Here is a 26,894-nt window from a genome sequence, read left to right as displayed (position 1 = left end):
ATGACACTTCTCTGTTACACTTATTCATCCTTTCCTTGTTGTATTTGCATCGTAAATTTACGTTGTTCAGGGCAAGGTCCGCATTCTTTTTCTTTACTATGTACGTACTCTTTATACTACGTACCAACGTAGCCTAGCTCTGTGTGGACTATATATCAACATAAACTGGCCATAATTACAATAATATGCCCGAGGACGCTCCCAGTGCTCAGGACGGGGACTCAGGAAGGACACGGGGACTCAGGAAGGACACGGGTGGGACGCGGGTGGGACACGGGGACAATCCCGACTCCTCGGCCGGGACGAGCCTCCCTCCCCTCACACGCAGCTCGTGCCGGCCCGCAGCGCCCCCTGCCGGCGCGGGCGGGCCGCTCGGTGGCTCGGCGCTCGGCCGGCGCTGCCTGCCACACCAGCAGGCGGCCCCGCGGCCGCCGCGCACGCGCGCGGCAGCGGCGCGGGCAGTGCGGGCAGTGCGCTGTGAGGGGAAAGGGCGGCAGCATGTCGGCGGCCGGCGGTGGTCCCTGCGGTCCGGGCGCGGCCGGCCCGGCCTCGGCGGGCGGCGGCGTGTCCATGTTCCGCTGGCTGGAGGTGCTGGAGAAGGAGTTCGACAAGGCGTTCGTGGACGTGGACCTGCTGCTGGGCGAGATCGACCCCGACCAGGCCGACATCACGTACGAGGGGCGGCAGAAGATGACGAGCCTGAGCTCGTGCTTCGCCCAGCTCTGCCACAAGGCTCAGACCGTGTCCCAGATCAACCACAAGCTGGAGGTGAGGGGGCTGCCGGGCCGGGCCGGGCCGGGCCGGGCGCGCATCCCCGGACGTGCCGCGGGGGCCGGGCCCTGCCCCGGGGGCAGCGGGAGCTCCCCCGGGTTTCTTCCTGCTCCTTCCCTGCCCGAAGCTGCTGAGGAAGGTTCGCCAGGCCCCGCGTTTTAGGATTCGGGCCTGGCCGCGGCCATCCTCCCTCTGGGTTTGATAATTCCAGCTCCGACATGGAGCGGTGCGTGCCTAAGGAGTTGTGTGTGGTGTTGAAAACAGGAATCTTTGGCAACAGATGCGGCTGGCTGGTCTCTGCAGTGAGTCAGGACGAGAGCACAGAGTCTTAAGCTGCGCCAGGGGAGGATTAGGTTGGACATTAGGAAGAAGTTCTTCACAGAAAGGCTGGTTGGACATTGAAATGTGCTCTCAAGGGTGGTGATGGAGTCACTGTCCCTGGAGGTGTTTAAGGAGAGTCTTAGTGTGGTTACCATGGTGGTGATTGCTCACAGGTTGGGCTTGATGATCCCAGAGTTCTTTTCCAGCCTAATTTATTCCTAGATTCTGTGAATTTGGAAAAGCTTGTAAAAGAAGGGTCAAAGGCACGATTGAGGTGCTTAAAGCTTAGAGTCAGTAGTCAAAATGAGGACATTGTTCCTCCTTACAAGTAAAGGAAACAGAAAAGTGGATTTGGGATGGCCTTTGACAGATCCTCTTGTTCCTTCACACTTCAAAGCAGATCAAATAGCTCTCTGCCAAGCCTAGTAACTGAAAATAATAGCAGGGGTTGCACATTCTGTGAGGAGAATAATAACTAGCCTTCCTGTTGGAAGGTTTTCTTCATGCCTGATACAGAGTTTCAGTCAGGCTGGGAGAAAATAAGCCAGAGCCAAGGTATCTGGTCGTGATGCTGCTGAGAGACAGGGCTGCAGGTCCCTTCACCTGTGAAAGAACTGGAATGCTCTGGGAGGAGATTCTGGAGAACTTCATGGTCACGTCATATCTGTCCAGCCTGAGTGTCTTTGGTATTATTTGTGGTGTCCTCAGCAGGTGTGAATGTGAGCTGCCCTCTTGTCTTTTAATTACAATTAGAGGGCTTTTGATGTTTCTTCCTCAGTGACCTTTTCCCTGGACTGAAGCCTTCCATTTTCTTCATTATCTTGCAGGGCATACTTTTTAGACTTCTATTGCTTGTTCTTTTAACTTGTAAGGGTATAGCAGTAAGAGGGGAAATTCTGAGACACCGTGAAAATATGGGCTTTGTTAGAGCTTCAATAGACAGAATTCCTTTCTTTCAGTCCTTTGTGTTACACTTATTATAATAAAAGAATCTTAGAGTCTTCAAGCAGTAACCTGCTCTTGTGAAGGTGTGTCTTTCACTAGGAAGTAAGTTGACTTTCTGTGGTTTTAATCAGGTTTCTTCCTGGTATGAAGACATTGTAATGCTCAAGAACTTTACAGAGGAGCAGGATTTTTCAGAGTAGAACAAAGATCTCGTTAAACTAGGATTTTTTTCATCTCATTCTTTATTTCACCACAAACTTGTAGTGATGTTTATGTTGATATACTGTCTTACATGTTTCAGTATTGGGGTGAGATACATATATATGTTTGCACACACATATACAGTACCAACCTATAAAGTGGGCTTCATGAAGTATAGGCGTAGTAAAATGAGATTTGTGAGTTTATGGTAGACAATCAGAGTTTATTGCATGTTGCACAGGCATGGGGGCTTGTTGTGTGCAGGCCTGTAAACCACATGAGTTTTCAGGTTATTTTAAGAGAGTGGATTTCTTTGAAAGGTTGTTTCAAGCTTAAATATTTTGAAAGGAAATGATACAGCTCAGATCCTGAAAGGTTTTTTGTATCTAATTAAAATCATCAGGAGCACCTAAAGAACTGAAGATCTATGCCTGAAATCTCATAAGAGTTGGAGAGCAATGGAGCCCAGTTAGCAGTCGTTAATAATTAGCATTATTTTTGTGTATGCTTGAGGTAATTGTTTGATAAAAATGGTGCTGATAATCTAGAGTGAGTGCTTTGGCAGTGAATAAAAAGTGTTACTTTGTAAAGTATTTTTATTACTGTGAGTAGTATTAGGCCTCACACACACAGAGGAGTTTTTATCTTTCAAATAGACCTTTAGAAGACTTTAGTATTGCCTTGAAGGTTGTTAATTTTAGGACCTCATGTTTATTGGACTCATAAACATGAAATGAAAGCTGCCATTTAAAATCTCCAAAAGATGGAGCTGCTCTGTTGAAAATGAGTGTCTTGTCTTCTTATGTGCACAGATTTCTAGTCAGAAGCCCCAGTGACCAATATGAAGAGTACAGTTACGTATTTTGAAAGAAATCACTAACATCAGTACTGGCATTTAGGATGTGATTGGTGGTTTTACTTCTTTTTTATAATGTGAGTTACTGTACTTCATGTAACTTCTAAGGTGGCAAGCATTTCTTAATAACTCACCATTGTAACTTCATACTGTTTGTACATTTTGATACAAAGCTTTTGTTGCAGTCACAAAAATGTCCTCTGTAATAGTTTACTTAGGTGCACTTATTAAGCCAATAAATTAGATCCATGTTGAGAAATACTAAAATACTACAAATAAATCCCTTATTTGGATTAAAATAACACTTGGGCTGAATCTAAGTTTGTCTAAGTTTACTCCTGCAGCTGCATTTGACTGGACTTGTCTTACTGAATAAATGATATTATTTCATAAAGGAAAACAACAAAAAGTTATGAATATCGTTCTATTGTTTGTGGATACCATTTCCTTGATCAAAATTGTTGAGTCTTATAACATTGCAGGCAAGAATAAAGAAATGCATGCAGTTCAGACTTTGGTTTATCCACTTTAGCAGCTTAATATGCATTCTCTGACTGGTACAATCACTTTTAAGAGACACAGCTTGAGGTCTGCTGGATAGAAGATCCTGCTGTAGGACTTGCCAAAAAAATTGTTGCCATCTTGCTGTATATCTACTGCTAGAGAGAGGAGTCTAGATAAAATATTATATGAAGGATGTTTCTGGATAGTGAAAGAAGTGTCCCAGGAAGACAGTAGTTTCCCAAGAGGCAGCTATATGTTGGCAGTTCTGGGCCAGGTTATTTTTAGAGGGAGCCTGAAGGTATTTCAGACGCATAGGGTATGTATGCAAATAAATTTAATTGTGCTTAGGATGGTGAAAATTTATAAGTCTACTACTGTGCTAATAATATTTTCAGTCTTAAATTAAACTAATGGTATGTTGGGGGGAGGATTTGTTTTCATAAATTTCCTGCTGGTCACAGTAGGACAGAGTTGAATTAAGTAGCTTGTCAAAGAGGAGAAAAAAAAGGTGTTTGGAAATACAAGCCGCTGTCTTTTCTGAGATCAGCCTCATTTAATTGTGAACAAATGGAGAAGTGTATCTTGTTAGTAGGATAGCAAGGATCTGGGTCTTTTAGAACTGGTGACAGACATTTTGAAGGATATTTTTTGTGATTCTCTGTTGGAAAGCCATATAAATCAGCAAATGCATGCTGGTGGTCAGTATGTGAGATTTTAGAAAATGTTTAACTGAGAAGCAGTTCATAGGGTTTTTTTCCTGTTTAACTGTCATTTGACTATGACATTGTCTAAATGTCCATTTCAAAAAATAAAAGTTCTGTGTATCTGCACTTTTATAGAAATAAAAGAAGTAGGTCAATGTGCCAGTGAAAACTGAGCTTGACTTTAACTCTGGCACTTCAACTGCCAATCTGATTCTGCAATTTTAAATGAACAAGCTAGAAAGGAATGTTTGGTGGAGCACACCCTGTATCTTGGCAGATGTATTAGGCCTGTGTATATGCTAAAGCTGAGGAAACCATGTATGTCTAAGAAGTTAAATGTAGTTTAATATCCGTGATTAAGTTGGATCAGCATGTTTAGAGGAACATGGCTCTATAAGCGGAATTCTTCTGTAAGTGACTTGTAACCTATTCAGTTAAAGCACATCTGAAATGATGTGGGTAATGTGAAGATGCATATGTAAAAAACCCCATCTGCAAACTGGAAAAGCTAAATGTATGTGGCTTTATGTGTATGGTGACTTTCCATAAGCATGCAAGTCCATCTTAGGGGACACACTGCAGAGGTACAGTCTTGCTCTGTTGTTTGGCACTACTTTAGTCAACGTAGGACCATACACCTTCTTAGGAAGGTTTGTCTGGATTTTTTTTTTGCCTCTCTCCTTTATTGTGTGGTTGAGAAATGCACTTGTTGAAGACCAAGATATTTTCTTGTCCATATGAGGTATGTATATACATACATATAGAATATTTGCAGTAGCTTATTTACTTTTTTCAAATGTCATTAATATTTCCAGTAGTTATTTTATTAATTGGACTTTTAATACTTTTTCTCTTTTGGATTAGAAATTTATTGGTACTAGATAGAGTATGGTTTTTTTTAAATATCAGTGGAGTGGGATTTGGTCCAGCTAATTTGATATCCTAAAATTTGAGCATTTTTCGCATATTCAGGAAATACAGATTACATGCATTTTCCCAGTCAGCTTATGTACTAAGTTGTCATTGGTGTGATACATATAACTTCTCTCAGAATCATTATGCCCTGTCTAATTACATTTATGCCTGTACTTAATTAATATTTTCCTGTATCAGAAGCCTATATACTTCTGTACAAATTTAACTCGCCTAATTAATTTTCAGTCTGTATGTGGTAAGGTGTTTTCCTTTTCTGTCTCATTTGTTGGGAATTACCAAAAAGAAAGTAAGAAGAGACCAGTGTATTAGTTTATATTTCTTAAATTTTTTACTGATTTACTTTGCATAGGTAGTATGGGTTTCAAAATAATGACAACACTAAAACTATCAATACAACTTCTAAGAACTGATTTGTGTCTTCCTCATAAGTAACTAGAAGCATGAGCAACCTGACAAAAATAGTCATTGTGAAGCAGTCAGAAATTCGTCCCTATCAGCAAAATGATTTTTAAAAAAAAGTGATTTGTTCTTCTGTAAGTAGGTGTAAACAGAATAAAACAGTCAAGCGCAAAGTAAAACAGTAGCAAGAAACAGTAGCCAGTATTTTAATAATAGAGGTGAAAAAGATCAGTCACGGGTGTAAAATGTAGGTGGATGTATCCATTTATTTATATAAATGGAAACCAGATTTTTAAGATGCTTTATTTAAGATGGGGTATTATTATTTGTCCTTTAATTGTTGGGAGGAAAAGTGTACAGATAATTACATGTCAAGAATGGTCTTCTGCAGAGAAGACAGAAAAGTAGGAGTCTTGCTTTACATCCTTTTAATTTGGTGACCCTGAATGTTTTGTCAGGACTACAGTAGAATCTGAGAAATGCAGCATCTCATTTGTCTTATGTCCTTTATCTTCTGTATGGGACATAATAAAAGTGGATTAAATTAATTTATGATTCATTTGTGTCTTCAGTATCGTACACTGCATTTTTACCCAGACCACTTACATAGTTGCACTACTATTTATTACCATTATTTATTTAGGGAGTCATTAGTCATAAATTCTGTTGTTCAAGTTCTTATTAGCCACATGATAAAGACTGTTTTGTTAAATTTATCATTAGCTAAAAATTGAAATCACAAAGGTTCTTTTTGGGGTACAATAATAATGAAGTAAAGGCTTTTAATATAATCTAATAATCTGTCAGTACAGCCTTTTCCAATAATATCTTGAAATATTTTCATCTTTGGCTGTGGTGAAATTGGGGGAGGGTTGTCACAAAAAATATGGTTTCCAAGTGTATCATCTATTCAGAAACTCATTTTGTGCAGTGCTGTCACATTGTTTAGCTTTGCAGGGAGCAGCATGAGATTAAACAGGCTCTGCTCTGTTCCATGGCTTCTCATTCAAAGCAGTCCATTAAACTTAATGGGGTTGTGTGACAAATTGCAGCAAATGCTGCTCAGCAGGCAGGAAGAATTGAATAGTCAAGACTGAGGAAGAGTAGAGTGTTCTTGTCTTTTGGAGACCTGTAGGCAAAGTGGTGAAGTGATACTGGTGAGATTATGGAGACAATCCTTTCCTCAAGGAATTAGAGAAATGTAATAATTAAGAGCTCTGGCTACTTCACATCAAGGGGCTGATGCAAGGGGACCCCATGAAAACGTGGCAGTATGTGGGCTGTGCAGGCCAGGCTCTGTCGTTGTTGCTTATCTGGTGTCTGAGTGTGTATCTGCAGGCTGTAGGAGCTGCAGCTGTCATGTTCTGAAGAACTTTTGTGTCCTGCACTTGTGTAATGTTATGGGAACACTAAGGAATAATGATTTCATTTTTTGTAAAGCATAATTATAAGATTTTTATTTTTTACCTGCATTTGCCTTTAAATGACGTTTCTGTCTTTAAAAAAATGCCTCCAGAATGAAATGATAAGCAAATATGCTAGCGTCATATCTTGATATTTATACTGCTTTTTTGTGCATATGCTGGGACAGGAGCCACAGAGTAATTGGAGCATTGTAGTGCGCTCTGTTGTGTTTCTTGATCCTGGGTCCTGCAGCCTTTAAATCAGAAGATTAATAGTCCTGATCAGGAGTGAAATGTTGAAATACATAAATGCATATGTTGGTGAACTTTATGGAGTCTAGTCTAAATTACATAAGGACATGCTGCTGAGGGAATAAAGCACCTCATAAACTTGATTTGACTGTGTATTTTGGTTTGATCCCAAAGCAAGATACATAAGGACCTGTCCTTCAAAATTAGCTATTAAATATATATATCTGTACACCAGAGGTGTTTTATTATTAACAGAATCAATGGAGCTTGGTAATATCGTGATTTGTGGGGAATGGAAGTGTTGAGCACTTTTCCAAGTCACTAAGACCTTCTGATTCAGGCAGTTCCTGTTCTCTTGCATGATATAGGAGTTTTCACATCACAGCATCCTTTCCTTTGCCTTTTCATCCCTACATTTTTTGGTTAGTTGGCTGGACACGAGACAGCAGCTCAGTCTTTAGCTCAGAACTGCACGTGTGCTGCCTATACACTAGGCTGTCGGCTTCGGTCTCTGTGAGGATTAAACAAATAAATTAGCTAAAGATTTGACTCTTCCCACTTCTCCCTCTGAAAGGGCACTAATCTGTCACTCTTTCCTACTGGCAGCTGTTTAGTGTAAAAGTTGTTTCCTGCAGGAACTTTAATCATACACACCTTTACCACTTTAATAGATTCATTTGTATTTTGAAAATTAATTCCGTTCAAGTCAACAGGGAAGAAGGATGAAATAGGGAAAAATGTGTACATACAGATAAAAAGATGGTTCAAGATGGCCTTATTTAGGTAACTAAAAAATTCTGAATGAACTTTTAGCTTCTGGCAATCAGAGGTTATATGGTAGGAAAAAATCTTTAGAAACTAGACAGTTTTCAGTTTTTATGAGTTTAGAAGGCTTGGCATAAGAATGAATAAGGTGTATGCTAAAGGCCTGAAATTAAACAAAAACTAAAGGCATTTGATGAGTTCTTGCCTTTTGACTTCTAGTCACTTGAGGCTGCTAATGGATCCTTTTGTATGTGTCTAGCTTCCCTTTGCTGAAAAATCTGAGTTTTCTATTATGTTTGAACTATGTCTAGACTTTTTTTTTTTTTTTGAGCTAGAAATTCATATACCAAGAAGTGCATTCATTATACTTTGAGTTGATTGAGGTCTGTCTTGGTCTCATTTTTATTTGCTGTGGTGAATAATGCTGCTGTCTTGTCCTAGTAGTATGCAGGCTGTGACCCAGCTTCCCCATTCAGCTTGGCTTCACTTTGGGCAATGTGCAAGTCATAGATATATTTTGTATCTATTAACTCAAATGCAACTCTTGTCCATATTGCAGAAGTTACTGCAATGATAGCTCAGAAGATGAAAAAGCTTTTCCCAAAGCTAAACCCATTGTTGTTACTTTGTCTAATGATGCCATCTCTCAGTTTGCCCCTCACCGCCCTGCAGCTGCTTTCCCTATCAGTGGTGGAGGCTGTTTCCTGTAGGTATGCATACCATGGTATGTAACCATAAGTTACCTTCATCCCACTTTGTGAAGTTTTCTCAGTTTCTGTGTGTTTCCCCTCACGCTTTAGATCCGGAGGTTGTTTCCTGTCACCATGGTATGTAAGTCACCATCATCCCACTTTGTGAAGTTTTCTCAGTTTCTGTGTGTTTCCCCTCACGCTTTAGATCTTCAGGGGTTGCAATATTGCCATCTTCTAGTGCCTCATTCAAGCAGTGATGCTTCTGAGCAGTCGTATGTAACTTGTGGTTTTAGCATTTGTCTGCTTCCTGTCGTGCACTTCTGTACAAAAATACCCAGCTGTATTTGTACTTCTCTGTTACATTTATTCATCCCTTCCTTGGTGTCTTTACATTGTAAGCTGCCCAGGGCAAGATCTATGTTCTTGTTTTTTACAATGTGTAAACTTAGTATAAGATCTTAGAGTATGTCTCTGAGATCTAATAGAAATAAATTATTTTTGGTTAGTTATTCTAAGTATTCTGTTAGCATAACTAATGGTCACTTTTCTGTGAAAAATGTACCAATGAGAGTTCAGACCATCATATGAAAAATATTATATAAATTGATTGGAAGAGAGTTAAATACTAATATTTTGTTCTAAGACTCCTGATGCAAAACACTAGTTAAGACTTCAGGAACTCCATGACTATAAATGCAATTAACCCTAGCATTTGAGATGACATTTATTTTATTGCCAGCTTAAAATACATACTGAATGTAAGATAATGTAACAAACTAAATTTTTTTATAATTTGTAACTGCTTGAACCTGAAATAAGAACTGGTGATTAAAAATAGGGCAATGTATGGGCTCTTTTGTCTAGAGATTTTTTATTCTTTTAAAATTTTTGACATGTTCTGTGGAAGAAATATTAATTGCTTAATGCCATGATTTCTTTTATCTTTATGTGACTAAAAAGAGTAGTTTATAAATTCTTGAGTTATTTCAGTTGAAATTGGCATGTAATTTTCATAGCAGTAAGACCTTTGAGAAATACAAACCACCTGGTAAATGACAAAATATGTCCCAAAATTGCTTAAATGTTTTGTTAGCCTTTTAAAACTATTTTTCTGGTATCATCTGGATGTTAGATTGTGTGGAAGATTAATGTTGAATTTTGCTATTTGATGAATTTGGACAAGATCTCTATTTTACTTGAATTGTAGACTTCTATTTAGAATTTAGAAATAGCCTGTGGTGATAATCTGAAGCAGTAGTTTCATGTCCTGTCTGCTTGATTCATGTAGGTGTAGGTTTTCATGATTAAATCCTACTTCCATGACCACAGTCTGGTGGTGCTGTTTGCTGTGCATTGACTGGAGCAGAGACGCAAAGGAGGGAGCAAAGAGAAGCTGAGGTGTAACCTTGCAGTGTGGTGCTTGCTGATGAGTGGTAATTGCTGATCTGCACAGTTGTGTTCTGCCCAGAAGGGTTCCTTTTTGGGCTGAATCAGCAAGTTACAGTTAAGAGGAGGTTATGGAAGTCAACACGTTAGCTTCTCTTCAACCTCTGCCCCTCACTGTTCCCCGTTCAAAGTTTCTGTTCTGTTTTTGTTGTTCGGTGGCTCTTTCTGCACTCACCTAACCATGAAGCTCAATGGTCTCCTGTGGCTGGGTATTTGTAACTTCTGCCCCCAGCTGACTTCTCTGCAAATTCTAGGGTAGTTGCAGGTGACCACCAGAATACATGGCCATCTCTCTTTGACAGTCTTGTTGGACAGTGCATCCAGATTAAAGGATTAGTACATTTGCTTGTGCAGCATTAGTTTATCCTTGTGTTTATCCTATTATGTTTATAGAAATATAATATTATCTGGCACCATCTTTTTCTGCAGAGCCCTTGCCTCATACAGTGAATGGTGCTCTGGGAAGGAATGGCTTTACTGATAGTCCTTGTTTGTGCTCATGATTTCATCTGCTATCTCTGCCCCATCCCTGGCTTTTACTGAGTAGCTTCCAAAATTGAAGATAGAGAGGCTGAATTTCCAACAGTCTTTTCATATGTTTTCTTTATAACTAATTGGGGAATTTGGTGCTAGTAAGAGCAATATCAAGGAAAATTAAGTGAGCTGGCTGAGCTGAGAATGGCAGGACTTCTGTGAAGTAATGTAAAGGTTTGTCAACCTTCATAGGAGTAAATCACAGGATATGAAAGTAGCTTGTGTTTGCATTTTGGTATGACTCCTGTGTCTGCATCGGTTCCTGGGGATAGATTTATGACTTTTCATAATGCATAAACAGGTTAATTCCATTATATATGCTCTTATCATTACTCATTTTGCTTTTTTTTTTTTTTTTTTTATTTTGTGCTCTTTATTCAATCCTTACGGTAACTGGAGGGAAGGGACAAGAAAGATGGGAGAGGGACTTTTTACAAGAGCATGTGGTAACAAAGCGAGGGGGAGGTTTCAAACTGAGAGTACATTTAGATTAGATAATAGGAAAAAATTCTTTATTGTGAGGGTGGTGATGCACTGGAACAGGTTGTCTGGAGTGCCCCATTCCTGGAAGTGTTCAAGGCCAGGTTGGATGGAGCTTTGAGCAACCTGGTCTAGTGCAAGGTGTCCCTGTCCATAGCAGGGGCGTCGGAACCAAGGCTTTAAGGTCCCTCTTCTTTATTGTGAGGGTGGTGATGCACTGGAACAGGTTGTCTGGAGTGCCCCATTCCTGGAAGTGTTCAAGGCCAGGTTGGATGGAGCTTTGAGCAGCCTGGTCTAGTGCAAGGTATCCCTGTCCATAGCAGGGGGGTCGGAACCAAGGCTTTAAGGTCCCTCTCAACCCAGGCCATTGTGTGATTAAAACAGCAGGATATGAATTTGAATGTCAGGTTGTATGTAGAGTACTGCTTTTAATTTTTATTACATGTTTGACAGTCTTTTTTGATACGTTTGGGGCTTCATTCACCCAACAAAGCTGGTAGCCATCATTCTTGCTACTTTGTTATTTGCACAGGGAAATAAATTTGGGGTTTTTTTCCCACCAGAACTCCAATTGCCATTATTTATTAGGTGAGGCTGGAAAATATTAAATTGGTCTAATTTAGCTGTTCTGCCACTTTGCCATTCTGCAGGTCTTTTGAATTAGAGTAGATAAAAGTCAGCATGTCAGCTGTTAGAAAGGAGTAGGTCAGTAGTGGTGCCTTTTTTTTTTTTTAAATAGGCTTAATATATGCAGTATGTAATAATAACAAAATATTGTTATTATGTGAAATTGTGACTGGGTCAAACTGTGCCTTCATTATTAAGGTCTTTGTTATCTGCTCTGTACTGTATCATCAGCTTTTATGCTGCTGATATTTTCATTTGCTGTGTTAGTTCAGGTGTGTGTCTGCTTTTGTTAGAAGGTGGGTAAGCCACAGCAGAGACTTTAACTGTGGCTGGTCACTGGGGACAGCAATGCAGCTTTGTAAGTAACTCATTTCTCTGAAATCATTTGGCTTTGTAGTGTTTTAAATATCATCTTACTGTAAAAGGCAATTTCTGCTTTAGAGTTCTTGCAAGGGTTTGCAACTTTTTGAATTTTTTTTTTTTTGCTATTCTGGCAGTTGGAAAGTGAAAATGCATGCAGCTCCATTTTTTTTTTTTTTGGCAAAAAGTAAGTGCTGGCCTGATCTGCTGAGGCTCTGCCTCAAGGAAGGTTGTTCTGTTGTGTTCAGTTCCAGAGATATGGGACTAAAGAGCATAGCCAAGAGGCAGGAGGGGAGATTGTTCTTCTTGGCAGCCACATGCTGGAGGTTGGCTTGCTCCGTCTCATCAGTTGCACCCTGGGTGCTCTGAATCACCTCTGGAAGTGCCTACTGGTGTCTGAATTACTCTGGAAGCTTGAGGAGGCTATCCATCTAAACTGTGTACCTGAAGTTAGACACAGTAAATCCTCCCCTTTGATTTGATTTGATAGTCAAATCTTTCCTGCTTTTTTTTCATTAACAGACACAGACATTTTATACCAGTTGCCTTGCAACTTGAGTTTCAATGTAAATTTGAATGTTAGTATAATGTTGTTAAAATGCCTAAAATACCCTGGTTTAATAATGAGAGGGCATTTTTTAAGAATTAGTCACTTTTTCATTTTGGTCTTTAGTTCCAAATCTTTTGGATTCAAAAATGTACTCTAGGAATTTACCTAAAAATCCCCTGAAATCATACTCCTTGGGGTTTTTTTTGGCAAATAGTAGCTTTAAAGCTTATCTAAATGTAGCTTATCTTATAAAATGCTACTTGAACTTAGATAATAAGTAACTTTGTAAACATGTTAATGTTTGTTCTTTCATTACAGATTTCTGCTTTGTAAATAAACCTTACATGAAAACTGTTTTTAAAATGTTTCAAAACCACTTTTTTCAAGAGTTAATAACTATTTCTTGTCTTCTGCATATGCATTTTAGGGGCATTTCATGACTTCTGGTTTATCCAACTAATTTGCTATTTCAGTTAAACTCTGAAATATTTTCGGTTGAAAGTAGGCCAGCTGTAAGTAGGATCATTTGACTTCAGCATTGGATAAATAATTGTCATTTTACTTTGAGCAATTTTTTTCAGTAAGATTTGATCATTTTACAATTTAAAGTTCTGTTTACATTGCTCTGGGTGTAAATCCTACATAGGTTTAATGCTGTTGCCTTGGTTTGGAGTGAACACCAGCATCACATGCATTTGTCTGCATGAAGGAAAGCTCAGCTGTTTTTACTCTTGGATATATGGTCATTTGATGCTGGTTCTGTGGCTGCATGAATTTTGTGGCAAGTTGGGGAGAAAGTTCTGCAAATGATCCAGTGTTAAAGCTAGGTTACTGGGGAATGTGTGACAGCAGGTATTCTTAACCTGTATTCCACCAGGTGCAGCATCCCTGTACCAGCAAGTGCTGTTATGTGTCACAGTTCTGGTGACCCCATTTAATCCTTGCTCTCATTACTATGATGGATTGTATCTCCACAGGCACAGCTGGTTGATCTGAAGTCTGAGCTGACAGAAACACAGGCAGAGAAAGCAGTATTGGAAAAGGAAGTGCACGATCAGCTTTTGCAGCTCCACGCTGTTCAGCTTCAGCTACATGCCAAGACTGGTCAGAATGTTGACTCTGGGGCTATTAAGGCAAAACTGGTGAGTATGGCAGCTTGAATGTGGGATTATGTTACTCTTCTTCCTCTCCTGGCTGAAGTTCTTCCTTGGAAGGTGTGAATAAGCTGATTACAAATTCTCATGTTAAAAATATTAACTTTTTTGCTTTTAAGTAACATTTGTAGTTGGTTGTTAGCAACCATTAAAAATAAGATTAATAATATCAGGATAAAGAGTAAGGATTTAATAAGTTGGTTTTTTTTTAAATAATCAATTTTTACTGGTTTCTGAAAGTAAAAAAAAAAAAAAAAAGTTTTTGTGATTTATTAAGCAAAAGATAATAGAAGAAGGCTTTGATAGAAGCACTCAGTAGACTGCATGTTTTTTTTTAAACTCAGACCTTTACAAAGCCCACCAAAAGATAACAGCAATTAATCTGTGCAGTTAGTTGGCATTGACTGATAGCCCAAGTATAGACTGCCTTGTTACTAGCCACTCCACAAATTCAGGCTTTAATACTATGACTTGGTAAATTAAAAAATACAGGAGAGTAGTATTGTATACATGTGATTTCTAACTGTTGGTATGAATCAAAGTCTGTGTTTGGTTGCAAATACCTACTCCCAACATACATGGAATATTAGATTAGTCTCTTTTGCTATTTTGTCCCGTTAATTAATGTACAATAAAATACAGTAGTAGACTATAAGTTTTAAAGGATGCCTAGGCTAATCACTGAACAACAGGAGTAACCCAAATTCTTTGTGTTTCAGATTCAAAAGCTGTAATTGATTAAAGCTGTCTTCATAGGGCTACGTAGTTGTATATGCAGTATAAGAGCAACATTTTCTGGATTGTCCACACATAATTTCTTCTCTACTAAATTATGGCTACAGTATGGTGAAGTTTATTTAGAGCTGTAAATAATTCTTGTGGCTTTTAAACAAGCATTAGTTAAATATCACCAGCATTTTGTAAGTGTTAGACTGCAGGTTTACATGTAGAAATTTTTTTAAGTTAACACATCACTGTGAGTGGTTTTGGTCCCCAGATTTTCTTAGTTTGACTTAGCTTCTGACTCACACACAGACTAGTACTTTTAAGCATTTTGTTTCTTGTTACCTTATTATAAATGATTTCTAAAGATATATTAAATTTCCATGCTATTGACAGCAGTCTTCTTCCCACAGGTGACAATAAAAGCATTTTACATACATTGGTTCAGTTTTATCTGTGTTGAAATTGAACTTTATTAACAGCTTAGACTGGCATTATCTGTTTAATTTCCTTTAGTTTTTCTTTTTTATAAATACGAGGACTAGTGCTTTGAGTTTATTTTACTTTGCCTTTAGGGAATTCATAGTTTTAAAGGACAGAAGCTCAACTTTAAACTCTTCTAGATAAAGAAAGCTATGAAAGTTTGCGAAGCTAGAACAAGCGAAACTGGGGCTGCTTAAATGACAATAAAATGGGACCTCTGATGTTTGGGTAAATGAAACTGTTGTGCTGACCTTCTGGCAATCAGAAGGTCTCTGAGGGCAAAGAAGAACTGTGTCAACAGAACGTGCAATGGGGAAATAAAGCTCAATCAATTGACTTCCTGCTTTCTTGAGCGATAGACACTCTTATTTTGAATGTAGACTCTTTAGACTCTTAGCATAAATGTATACCCTGTAATCTGTAGAACTGTACACAGTGGTGAACTAGGACATTTTAAAATGTTTAGATTGCTAAGCAATTGATAATTGTGTAGTTTAGGCCAAGTCCATTTTTAGGAGTGGGGAATCTTCTTAGTGCAATCGTAATAACTCTTTGTGAGAGTATGAAGTTGCCTGGTTGAATTTTTTTTGTGTAGTTTTTTACTTGATGCCTTTTCTGATACTTCTGCCTGTCCTTTATGTCCCTCTTCTAACTCCTATTATGTTGTTCTTTCTGAAAGGAAAAAAATCTATTACCTTTATAATGTTATATTACAGACTGGATTTTTCTGTGATTCTTTTATGTATATTGCATTATTTTGCTATTTATAGAGATTCTTGGTATTTTAGGAAGTATTATTTTCAATGCTACACTCAAGTTAAGTTTTTAGTAAGATTTTTAATAAATTTCACTATAAAATACCAAAATTGTTGCTAAGTAGCAGTGTGTTTGTTCTTTGTGCCATCTGATGAAATATACAGTCTGCTGGTGAAGTCCTTTTGGGCTAAGTAATTTATGTTGTTGCATTTTCTTGAAGTTCCTATTGCCTGTTTCTCTAATTATGGAACTCTTTTCTTCTGTCTTAAGTCTGTCCTATCTGTGGATGAAATGGTAAGTATGCTGATTGCCATTTTTTTATGTTTAAGCAGTGCTTTTGTTTTGTGCAACAACTTATATATATGTTGGCCTCAGAAACTGGCAAAACAGATCTGGCTTGTTCCTTCATCTCAACAGTTGGAAAGATACTGTGTAAAGAATTTCCTTTGCATTTTAATTTTTCTTTTCTAGATGTGGTGCCCTCTTTCCTAATTCCGTATGTATTCTGTTTATTATTGCTACAGCTAGTTTGGGGTGATATCTGGCAACGTGACATTCTGAAAGATTGTTCTGGCAGTATCTCAAATACTGTTAAGGTTATACAGTTGCTAAAGCATAAACGCTGTACGCATCTATGAATGTAATATGAAGTATTCTGCATGTTGTATTTTTAAAAATCATGTCAACTTCTCCTTTTTTCCCCTTATTTTTGTCATGGGCATGATTTAATATGGTTTACTGACTGATTTAACAGCCAAAAGCATATGAACTCAATTACACAGATATAAATAAAAAGTGAAGCAAAATTGACTTTTATCTTTTCACAGTGATAGACTTGAAAGGTTTTTAAACAGCTTTTCTACTTTTATTGTGTTACATGCTTTGTTATCATTACTCAGTATTGGGTTTTTTGAAAAGCCACAGAATAGCTGGTAACTGTAAGCTTTAGTCTTCAACCTTTCTGTAACTTTTTTTTTTAATATTACCAACAGAAAATACATTTTCTGTTTTCACAACCCGTGCCATACTATGAACACTAGAAAGCATGAAACTGTTCTGTAACTTAACTTTCTTGATTTCTTTAAACATTTTTGAGACTTTCATCAAATCTTTTGACAGTCATTCAAAACAGGACATGCTCTTTCAGGACATCTTCAGAAATTCTGTATTGCAAATCTTTTAATATTTTTTTATTTATTTCATGTGGTGATCAGTTGGAGACAGTCCATAGAAGATTGGTTTCTGGGTGTAATTTTCACCTGTGTCATAAAAGAGTAGTCATAATAACGGAGAAAATAGGAAGAGAACACTTCTATGGGATTGCATTTCCCTTGTATTTTTGTATTTTAGGTGTAACTTTTAAAATGCATGAATAAAAGTGATTCTGTGTAGAAGTGTAACATTTGGCTTCCTGTTTAATTTAAATGACAAACCAAATTCAGAGAAAATCAATGGAAAATCTGAGTCTGCATGAGGGTGTTTAAGCTGGCTATTTTATATAAATACTGTAAAATGTGCTGCTTGAAATTCGCTGGTGTAATCAAGAATCTTTGGTCACTTCAACAATTCACTTTTCTGAGGGAGGTTAGAATACGCCTATCTTAATGCCTATCTTGTATTTTTATATTTGTCAAATAATAAGTGTTCTAAAAGTGGACAAACAGGGAGCCTATACTGCTATTTAGATCACCTTAATGCAATATTGACAGGAACAACAGGAACAGAGCTAACAGGAACATTGTATTTGTACATGGACTTTGTAGCTACTGTAAAACAGATGTTAAGTCTGAACTGTGACCCTTCTTTCTCCTCAAGTGTGTGGCAGAAGACAGCACAGCGTGGTGGCACTCTTGAATTCTTGTAAAGAAAATAGCCCAAGACCAACGTAATAGTAAAAAGGACTGGTATAATCTTAGAAAGTCCTGTTTTGAAATGTAGATTAGTCAAAATTCCTGGCTTAGGTGTGATCCTGCAGTTCAGAAAGAGATTTGCTGCAGAGTCATTCGCACAGGACAACCCCAGCCCAAAGGCCAGAGACCAGAAGTGGCTTTGTGTGGCATGTTTTCTAAGATGCCTATGGAGCCAAACTTGATCTGAAGATGGGGCATCATGGGAATTGCAGGAAGTGAAATGCCAGTGATTTCAAGCTATCTTTGAGCTGCTCCTCCTGAGCACTGTGCTGGGCAGTTCGTGACCAACATGTACATATGTGTGTACGCCGTTCTTCTAAACTGATAAAAGTATTTAACAGATGAGGGAGGCAGTAGAGTCTATCAAATTCAGAGGTGACTTTCTGGCAAAGTCAGTAAATGCTTCCATATATCTGTTGTGAAAATAATTCCATTTGGAAGGACCAATTTTGTATAGTTTCTCAAATGTGGTGATATCGACCATATTAATGGTTTTATATCCAGGCTTGGAATAGTGAATAGCATATGCACAATTTGATAGCAGATTTGTCTTGCCAGTTCTGTAAAATTTTATATCTGTCCTGTTGCTTCTTTAGTAGCACTACCTGGTTTTATTTTTTTAACAATGTAATTGGTACAGGTACAGAGAACGGGGTTTTTTGGGTACTCCAGGTGCCTTTAGAAATGCATTATGGTGAACTTAGTTTTTATTGCTGTTTCAGTTGACAGCTGGTTTTGAAAGGAAACAGTATTAGGCCCTGTATCTTTACTATTTTCCTGGTTTGTGGTGGAGATTTTCTCCCACTTTGTAAAAGGTGTGCAGAACAAGATATAAAAGACAAGTTATCAAGCACACTCTCCTTAAAGTAGATTTTGTAGATTAGCAATCTAATTCCTTTTGCACCAGTATGCTGGGTATTAGAAAAGGTAATGACTATGCAATTTGTGTACATTTGGGATGGAGCAGTGTGGAACTAATTTATATTTCCATAATTCGTTTTTCAGGGGGTGAAGCACAGGGTGATAGCTTGCTTAAAATGTGGTTTTAATGTGGGTTTTGTTTTTGTTTTGTTTGGTTGTTGTTTGGGTTTTTTTTTAACAGAGCTATTTTGCACTAATTTTCTTCTGGTTTTGTCAGGGTGGGCATCTTCATGTGTAGAATCCTTGGCTTTATTCATGTGGTCTTCAGACTCTGATCTGGAAATGTCTCTGGCTGGACATTCTTGGTTGTTTGCATGAAAATAATTGTCATTTTAAGGACATGCAGACTTACATTTCCATGTCATCATCATCCTAAGAATCATTTAAGAATTTAGTTAAATTGAAATATTTAGTAGCTTCATGGTTACTCTTTAATTTTGAAAATAGTATTGCTTAACTTTCCATCTCCTATTTGCAAGACAAGAAAATGTAAGGATGATATTCAGGCTATTTAAATTTCTGCCACCTTTGTGTAGGATAGTATGCAAACCACTAGCTGTAGTGCCAGAGTCCCTGCTTTGTTTTTTGTTTAATTTCTTTTCCTGCATGCATATCTTGTACACAGGAAAATAATTTCAGATTGTGTGTGTAGAAACAGTAAGTTCTTTTATTATTAACTTGGATAAAAGCTTTTTAATATTATTTTCTTTGTTTTTGGTTGGGGTTTTTTTTGTCATTGTAAAGGAGAGAGAACTTGAAGCTAACAAGAAGGAAAAAGTCAAAGAAGCTCAACTGGAAGCTGAGGTGAAGTTGCTGAGGAAGGAGAATGAAGCCCTCCGTAGACACATAGCTGTGCTTCAGGCTGAGGTTTATGGAGCAAGATTGGCAGCCAAGTATTTAGATAAGGAACTAGCTGGAAGGTATGTGAAGTCAATCCATGTCCCCTAGCATAAGATGTTTGTTGTTGTTGTTTCCTTCCTTTGCATCCCCAGAGGCAGGTTCAAGGGTAAGACTAAGGAGGAAAAGCCTCATGTTTCCAGTTAATTAACAAAAGGAAGAGCAAAAATCCCCAGGGTTCTTGCGCCGGTTGCTGCGTGATCGCGTGCTGTAGGCGGATGAGGTGTATGAGTCCTACTGTGCATTGCTTTTCCTGTTGTAGTGCAACATTGTTGTACTCTCTTTGTCACTGTGTAGGGTCCAGCAGATTCAGTTGCTGGGCCGGGATATGAAAGGACCTGCTCACGACAAGCTGTGGAACCAGCTGGAAGCAGAAATACACCTTCACCGCCACAAAACTGTCATTAGAGCTTGTCGAGGTCGGAACGATCTCAAACGACCAATGCAAGCCCCACCAGGACATGTAAGTTGAAAAGATCAGCCATTCCTCCATGATTTCCAGATATGAATTGCCTCTTCATCTTTGTGATTGTTTTCACTTCAGTGTTGAGTTTTTTTCAAATGTCACTTGTAAATATATTGTCCTTTTGTATGTTGAAGGACAGTTCCATGCTGAATAGCATATCCCTCTAAATGACCATGGTTTTTTGGTTTTTTTTTCTTCCTAAATGTTCTTTTAAAAATAAAACCTTTAAACAGCATTTCACTATGGGTATCTTTGGTAAAACTCACCCAACATGGCGCATGTCCTGTCAATCACCTCAGTGTTCAGTACAGAAAACCAGACATTTTCAGCAAAGTGCTTTGCTTTGAGCTATTCTAAATACCTTAGCTGGTCAGATGGGTCTTACTGCTTATGTTGCTAATTGCATATAAAACATTGATGGACACATGTATTTGTGATTTTAAAGGTATGCATAATGGCATCAGTGACTTAACAAAAGGAAAAAACAAATCTTGGTTTATTTAGTCTCTCTTTTAGATTTGTGTTCAATGGCTTTTGGTGTGGTTTATTTTTATTACTGTAAAAATAAACTCGAGCAAGCAACCTCTTCCTTGGGAGTATATTACATCATCTTCTGTGATTTGGGTACTTTTAAGATGAGTTTACATCATATAGCATTTCAGCAGTGATCAGCACTCCTTCATGTGGTCTCTTAGTGTTTTTAATATGTGGTTGATTTCCTTCTTTTGAAGTTAAGTTCTGTGTTGTGCACTAATCAGCAGTGAAGTAATCTGAATAATTATTCTCATCGGGGTGCATAATGAAGAATCTTTTCTGATATCATTCTCTTTTTGTAAAGGGGCACTGTAAGTTTGTCCTGCTTGGAGCTAGTTTAAAACTCTTGCTCATAACACTGCCTATATATAATTACAAAAACCCAAAATGCTGAAATGCATCAGTTTTTGGTTCACACATTTATGTTTGTGCTATGTTTGTTTTTTATCAAACCAGGATCCTGATGCCTTAAAGAAGAGTCAAGGTGTTGGTCCAATCAGAAAAGTTTTGCTAGTTAAAGAAGACCATGAAGGACTAGGAATTTCAATCACAGTAAATATTTGTATTTATTTTCTATGACATAGAAGCAGCAATTCAAGTTTGTATTCCTACTTCTGTAAGATGCATGGATCAGTAAATGTGTGGTTAGAACAAATGAAAAAAGCATACACAAACCCATAACTATGGTCATTATGGTCACAGAACTTCAAGACCCATTTTGATAGATTAGGAAATAGATAATTGCTACTTTATGTTAAACTTAGGATTTTTATTTATGTGTAGGGTATAGACACTTAAGCAGATTAGCCAGGGGTAATTCCAGGTGTAAATATTTAGAAGAGCAGAGACAATCAGAGACCTGACTTCCAAGGCTTAGCTGTTGTGATTATAACTTTTTTAAAAATATCTGTATTGGCATCTCTCACCTAACAAAAGCGGTGTAAACTTTTTACAACAAATTTGGAAAATTTTGGCTATGAGATTTTTATTTGAAATACGAATACTGTTTCTTGCAAGTCAATATGGTGCCTGGTATGTTTTTTTTAGTGAGGTTTTCTGCTTTTCATGAGTTTGTATATGATTTTATAGTTTTATTCGTATTCAGAATTGTGTGCTTTGACTTTGAGTACATATTAGAAATTTTCCATTCTTCTGTGGGGAGAAGAATTAAGGGAGGCAGCTCACGCATTCTTAGACATTCTTTGTTTGAAGAATGATTTCTAATTTTCTAAAATAGAAGTTGAAATAAGCACTTTAGGAGCTACTATCAGAATGTCAATTTTATGTTAAAAGGCATCTCAGTTAATTAAAATTTGCTCTTTTTTTTTTAAATAGGGTGGGAAGGAGCATGGTGTTCCAATACTGATCTCTGAAATCCATCCTGGGCAGCCTGCCGATCGATGTGGAGGACTGCATGTTGGTGATGCTATTCTGGCAGTAAATGGAGTTAATCTAAGAGATGCCAAGCATAAAGAAGCTGTAACTATTCTTTCCCAACAGGTCAGTTTGGACCTGTTATCCATAGGCACATTTAGACGCTTCCTGTGTTCTGCCTTTTGAATTACCTTGAATTTTAATGTTTCCTCTTAAGTACAGTGTAATGCTAAGCTACAGTGATTCTTGAGGCTCTATCACCTTACACTTAATCCTCTTATGTTTTGTAATTTAAGGAGAGAAATGCTGGGTCAGAAGTTGTTCAGTTAAACATGTATTGGCTAATCATTATTCAGTAAGGCTGATGAAAATCAATTTATTACGTTTCCCCACAGAAATAAATACTTATTGACATATGCTTTACTCTTATGACTGAACAGCTCCAGCCAAACAATGTTTCTCATATCCTTTGTGGTCCAGAATCTTCTGCCTGATTTGCATCCCATTTTCCGACAATTAACACGTGTGCCTAATTTATCAGAAAACTTCCTCTTTAAAAATCACTGTTTGAAATGTACTGGCATATAAGAAATTTGGGTAGTTTTGGTAAAGCTTAGCTATAGAGCTGTTCTAATTTAGTCAGTATAAACTTAACTCAGACACCTATCCAAAATATTCAACACAGTTGAATCAGTGTCAACTGAATTGAATTTACAGAAATATGTTTACAACAGTAAAATGTATTTTTTTTAGTAACCTAGCTCATCTTGGTAGTCCTGCTGGGTAGCTGTGCAGTAGTCAGTAAATTTGTATTTTTGGCTACATTTTAGAGAGGTGAAATCGAATTTGAAGTAGTGTATGTTGCTCCAGAAGTTGATTCGGATGATGAAAATGTAGAATATGAGGATGAGAGTGGACACCGTTACCGTTTGTATCTTGATGAATTGGAAGAAGGTGCAAATTCAAGTTCTAATAGGAAAGATGCAAATGTGGATGTCAAACCCTCACAAGGTAAACCTTCTAAAATGTGTTACATGCAGTTTAATTCTGAAGTCTCAATATGCAAACCAATTTCTGGAAAATACTTTTTTTATGTTCATTGTGAAATTAATCTGCTGTCAATTCAATTAACCTACTAATAGATTGTCAGTTCATCTGGTTGGTCCCTCACTGTTTGGCCTGGTTTACTTAGATACAACTGAATTAACTGAATTAACTTATGAACTTTTTTCTTGGTCATCTTTTCCCAAAGGCTGAAATTCAAATTTATTCTTATCTTTTCCTACTTCTGACTAGAAGTCGTTAATTCCCCTTAACACTTCATGTTGGTGACTTCTTCAGATACATTTTTTAAATTAGAAAAGCAAAGAAACAGTTCCTATTTTCCTGCCATGCTCTGTTCTGCTAAAACCTATCAGCTTTAATTTTAGTAGTCATTTCAGGAAACATTGCAGCTTTTGAAACAAGGATCACTGATCTGTCCTTCCCAAGATTGCTTCTTTCCTTAAATAAATTTTCTTTTTAACTTGCAGTGTTTGATAAGAAGCCAAGTATTGATGGACATGAAAATGGAGACCTGGGGAATTCAGTTGAAGCTTCTTTAGAAGACACTGCACCCAAGTTAGCCCATTCTGCTGAGTCATTATCCTAAAAACTATCAAAAAAAAAGCAAAACCTGGACTGATCCCATCTTTGGGAGCAATTGATAATCAATACTGACTGCTTAAAGTTGCATATACTAGTATAGGTTGTAAAAGGATGATTAAATGTCAAAAGGAACTGTATTACTGTTGCCTGGAAAAAAGGCGGTTACCTCAGGGCTTCATTGTGAGCAATTCTAAATGTGGAAAACTGTCTTTTGCGTGACATACAGTAGTTATCGAACACCCAGCATGTGAAATGAATTTCTTTTAATAATAAAAGAGTAGTCCCACCAAAGAGTGGGATTTTTAAAGTGGATAACCTCAGTATGTTCCACTTTTAATCTCATTGATGTCCCTAAGGAAGCAGAATAATGAGTGACAGGCCTAATTTTGACCCTCTGATGTTTTAAAGGGACAGCTGATGTTCGGTTTGGTGTGAAACATTCTTTAACCCTAGACAGATGGGGGGGACACTTGTTCCATTGCATCCATGTGTTTTGTATTTAGGATTTTTGAAGTGTAACTTTAAAAAACACTTTTTTTTTTTTTTTCTCAGACTAGTAAAGGTGAAAGCTTTTATTTGAGCAAAGACTATCAAAACCCATGTAAGCAGTGGAGTGCTTGCTAATCATGATTGTTCAACCATGGTAATTTTATGAGTGAGATTTTTGCATTTGTTGTTTTTATTTAAATTCACCACCATTTGTTCCATTTGAAACCTGCTCCAAAAGTAGTTAAACAGAGTAGTATGGGGTTTAAAAGTGAAATTAGTTGAAAATTTACTCACAATTAATGTGAGCCCTTTGGTATTTTTTTCTGAGCATCATCAATTTAGCATTTGTTTTTGAATGGATATGGTTATTGCTAATACAGAGTTGTTTGAATTGGTCATCATTAGCTTGACCTTATGAAATGATGAGTGCTTTTGATGGGTACTGAACATACTCATTTCACATTCAAATAATCCTTAAGGAAGTAGAAGTTGAGTGCACAGTACTTTACAGGAAGTTCTCAGAGTCATACGGTGCCTGACCCTATCTGTGTTATGTTATGGCTGTCCTATTAACCTATAATTGTCTTACTGTTGAAGCAAAATGTTACTCCCTTTGTGAGAGCAGTGTATCTTAAAATAGTTTTTTATTGGTGTGCATCTAAAGGCCCCTGGCGTGTCTGCAGGTGGCGAGGCTGAGGGTGGTGTCTCGAGCAGTTTCTCATGCTCGTTTGTAGCTCTTGCTGAAGAGCAGCACACTCCACAGACAAGCTCTACATTTTCTTCACACTTACTATTTCAGCATGCAGTGCCATCTTTCCTGTTCACTGCTCTGCAGGCTGTTGAACTGTAACATAAAATGGTTTTGTACATTGAAAGTGGAACTAATGTGAAAAGACATCTTTGCAAGTGTTAACTGTGTAGGATATAAATACATAAGGAAAAACCTCAAAGGCCTTTAGAGTAACATCAATTAATCTTATGTTCTAAGTTGTGACGTAGAACACAGTTACCTTGTCTCTCCTAGGAGCACTATATATATTTATATGTTTATAGAAAAAGCCTAAAAATGTATATACTTTATTCAAAGATTTTGCTATTTATAAATCCCTTAACTTCGCTATTTACACGGTCATTTTGTGTGTGTGTGTGTGCGTGTGCATGAGCTTCACTTACTCAGTGGAGTAACATTATTTGGTTCATTTTTTATACTAGTGTTTGTCGTACAGCATACTGTTGAAGGTTTTTAAAATAGTCAAGGCTGTACAGTTTTCACCGAACAGAAACTAGTATTTAAAAATAAAGCTGTGTGAAGAAGAAACAGGTCCTCAGGCATGTTTCTTTTTCTGAAGCTTCAAAAACTTAAGGACACATTGGCTGTGTGTTAGCAGATGAATCCACTGCCAGAATGTTTGCATCCAGATTTGTGTTTTTCCCACAGCTACTCAAGCAGAGTGCACTCTGAAATTGTCTGTGGCCTGGAACACACAATGTCCTCTCTGTCAGGAAGAGACAGTTGTGGTCATCTTGTCTTTGAAAATCATTGCTGTGGAATCTTCCTGCAGTTCTTAGAAATTAGACTTGTCCAACTAGTCTTGTAACTTTTTAAAAAGACATTCAATTTTCCTGTACAGTTTCCCTTTATTTGAGGGAAAGATGAAATTTTTAATTTATTTTTTCTTCCTTACTTCATGGCGCACTGTATTTTCTGTTCAATGCATTTGATCAGTTTTAGCCTGAAGTGGAAGAATGTTTCTAGAGTTACTTTCCTAACATTCCTCATCTGCCAGTTTCACGTGATGCTGTGCTCTCTTCTTCATCTGCTAGACCTTTTCTCTGCTCTTCTTTATTTTTATCTCTATATGAGATCAACAGAAGGAACAATTGCTGAGGAAGATGACTGGGAGTAGACATATCAGGTAGCAGTAAATTATCACCAGATTTCCTTCCCAGCAGTTTTTATAATCTTTGTTCAGGAAGCTGTGGATGGGAGGATTTCACTCAGACACTACAGTCTGTCTCCACTTATGCTGTACTTGTTACCACCTGATTTAACATACTGGTTTATTTGCAATTGTACTGAAATGCTTAGAGGTTAATATTTAAACTGAGAAAAGTTTTGCAAGTTGAGATTTCCAGATTCAATGGACAAATGTGTATTCTCCCCTTTGTCGGTAACTGGAAGACTCAGTCCTGCTGATTCCCAGAGGCTTAATGAGTTAGACTTGGAAGAATTTCTGAGGAAAGTCAGTGTTCAGACTTAATTTTTATTTTTTAAAGTGTAAAACAGTTTACTTGCGTGTGTATATATATTTTTACTTAAAAAAATAAAATAATATTCTAAAGATAATTTTTCAATTTTTTTGGTATATAATTCCTTTCCTATTAAAATCTTCAATTGTAAGACAATTGTATTTTAAGCTAAAGGTGGACAGTGTTTGTTGGCATCTGGGACCAATGTTAATTAAAAGCATGTAAGATAAGGAAAGTGCTTTACGGCAATAAATTTAACTCTGATCAAAGGCTGTATGTAGTATTTCCTTTGTAGAAGTGTATTCTTGGCAGTGAGGAAGGTTTGTATCCATCTCAATATATGTTAATCCACAGTTGTATCAAACAAAATACAGATATTTATTGTATTTGTTCAAACGTAATTACATTATGGGTTACTCTCATTTCTGTAGCAGATAGAACATTTTGCAAAACATGTATACACCTAGCTGAGCTGAAAATAATATATTTTTATTAGACTGTAAATAAATATACTCTTCTGCATTGCAGTAATTTCTGCACCTAA

The 26,894-nt window shown here is 37.5% G+C and overlaps 1 protein-coding gene across 2 annotated transcripts; it reads left to right on the top strand.

The window, feature by feature from the left end:
• Nucleotides 1-350: 350 nt before the first annotated feature.
• On the top strand, nucleotides 351-26,894 carry GOPC (golgi associated PDZ and coiled-coil motif containing). 2 transcript variants are annotated; one of them, XM_041478059.1, is made up of 9 exons: nucleotides 351-768; nucleotides 13,724-13,888; nucleotides 16,133-16,156; nucleotides 19,438-19,613; nucleotides 19,888-20,053; nucleotides 21,047-21,142; nucleotides 21,926-22,090; nucleotides 22,795-22,975; nucleotides 23,497-26,894. In XM_041478059.1, exons 1-9 carry the CDS (start codon nucleotides 499-501, stop codon nucleotides 23,613-23,615), a joined length of 1,362 nt encoding a protein of 453 aa, XP_041333993.1. In that variant the 5' UTR covers nucleotides 351-498; the 3' UTR covers nucleotides 23,616-26,894. The 2 variants fall into 2 exon arrangements, with proteins under 2 accessions (XP_041333993.1, XP_041333994.1); XM_041478060.1 differs by lacking the exon at nucleotides 16,133-16,156 and having other exon boundaries at nucleotides 446-768.

The sequence above is a fragment of the Pyrgilauda ruficollis genome, unplaced genomic scaffold (assembly GCF_017590135.1).
Source record: "Pyrgilauda ruficollis isolate IOZ18807 unplaced genomic scaffold, ASM1759013v1 scaffold43, whole genome shotgun sequence".
In the NCBI taxonomy this organism is placed as follows: Eukaryota; Metazoa; Chordata; class Aves; order Passeriformes; family Passeridae; genus Pyrgilauda; species Pyrgilauda ruficollis.
The sequence above is the reverse complement of the archived record's forward strand: the minus strand, read 5'-3'. Positions and strand labels throughout refer to the sequence as shown.

What these genes read in the sequence shown, in the direction of transcription:
- GOPC (XM_041478059.1), top strand. Translation starts at nt 499, where the DNA reads ATGTCGGCGGCCGGCGGTGGTCCCTGCGGTCCGGGCGCGGCCGGCCCG. An exon ending in GATAAGGAACTAGCTGGAAG is followed by an intron (nt 19,614 to 19,887) that starts GTATGTGAAGTC and finishes GTCACTGTGTAG; the next exon opens with GGTCCAGCAGATTCAGTTGC. An exon ending in GGATGTCAAACCCTCACAAG is followed by an intron (nt 22,976 to 23,496) that starts GTAAACCTTCTA and finishes TTTAACTTGCAG; the next exon opens with TGTTTGATAAGAAGCCAAGT.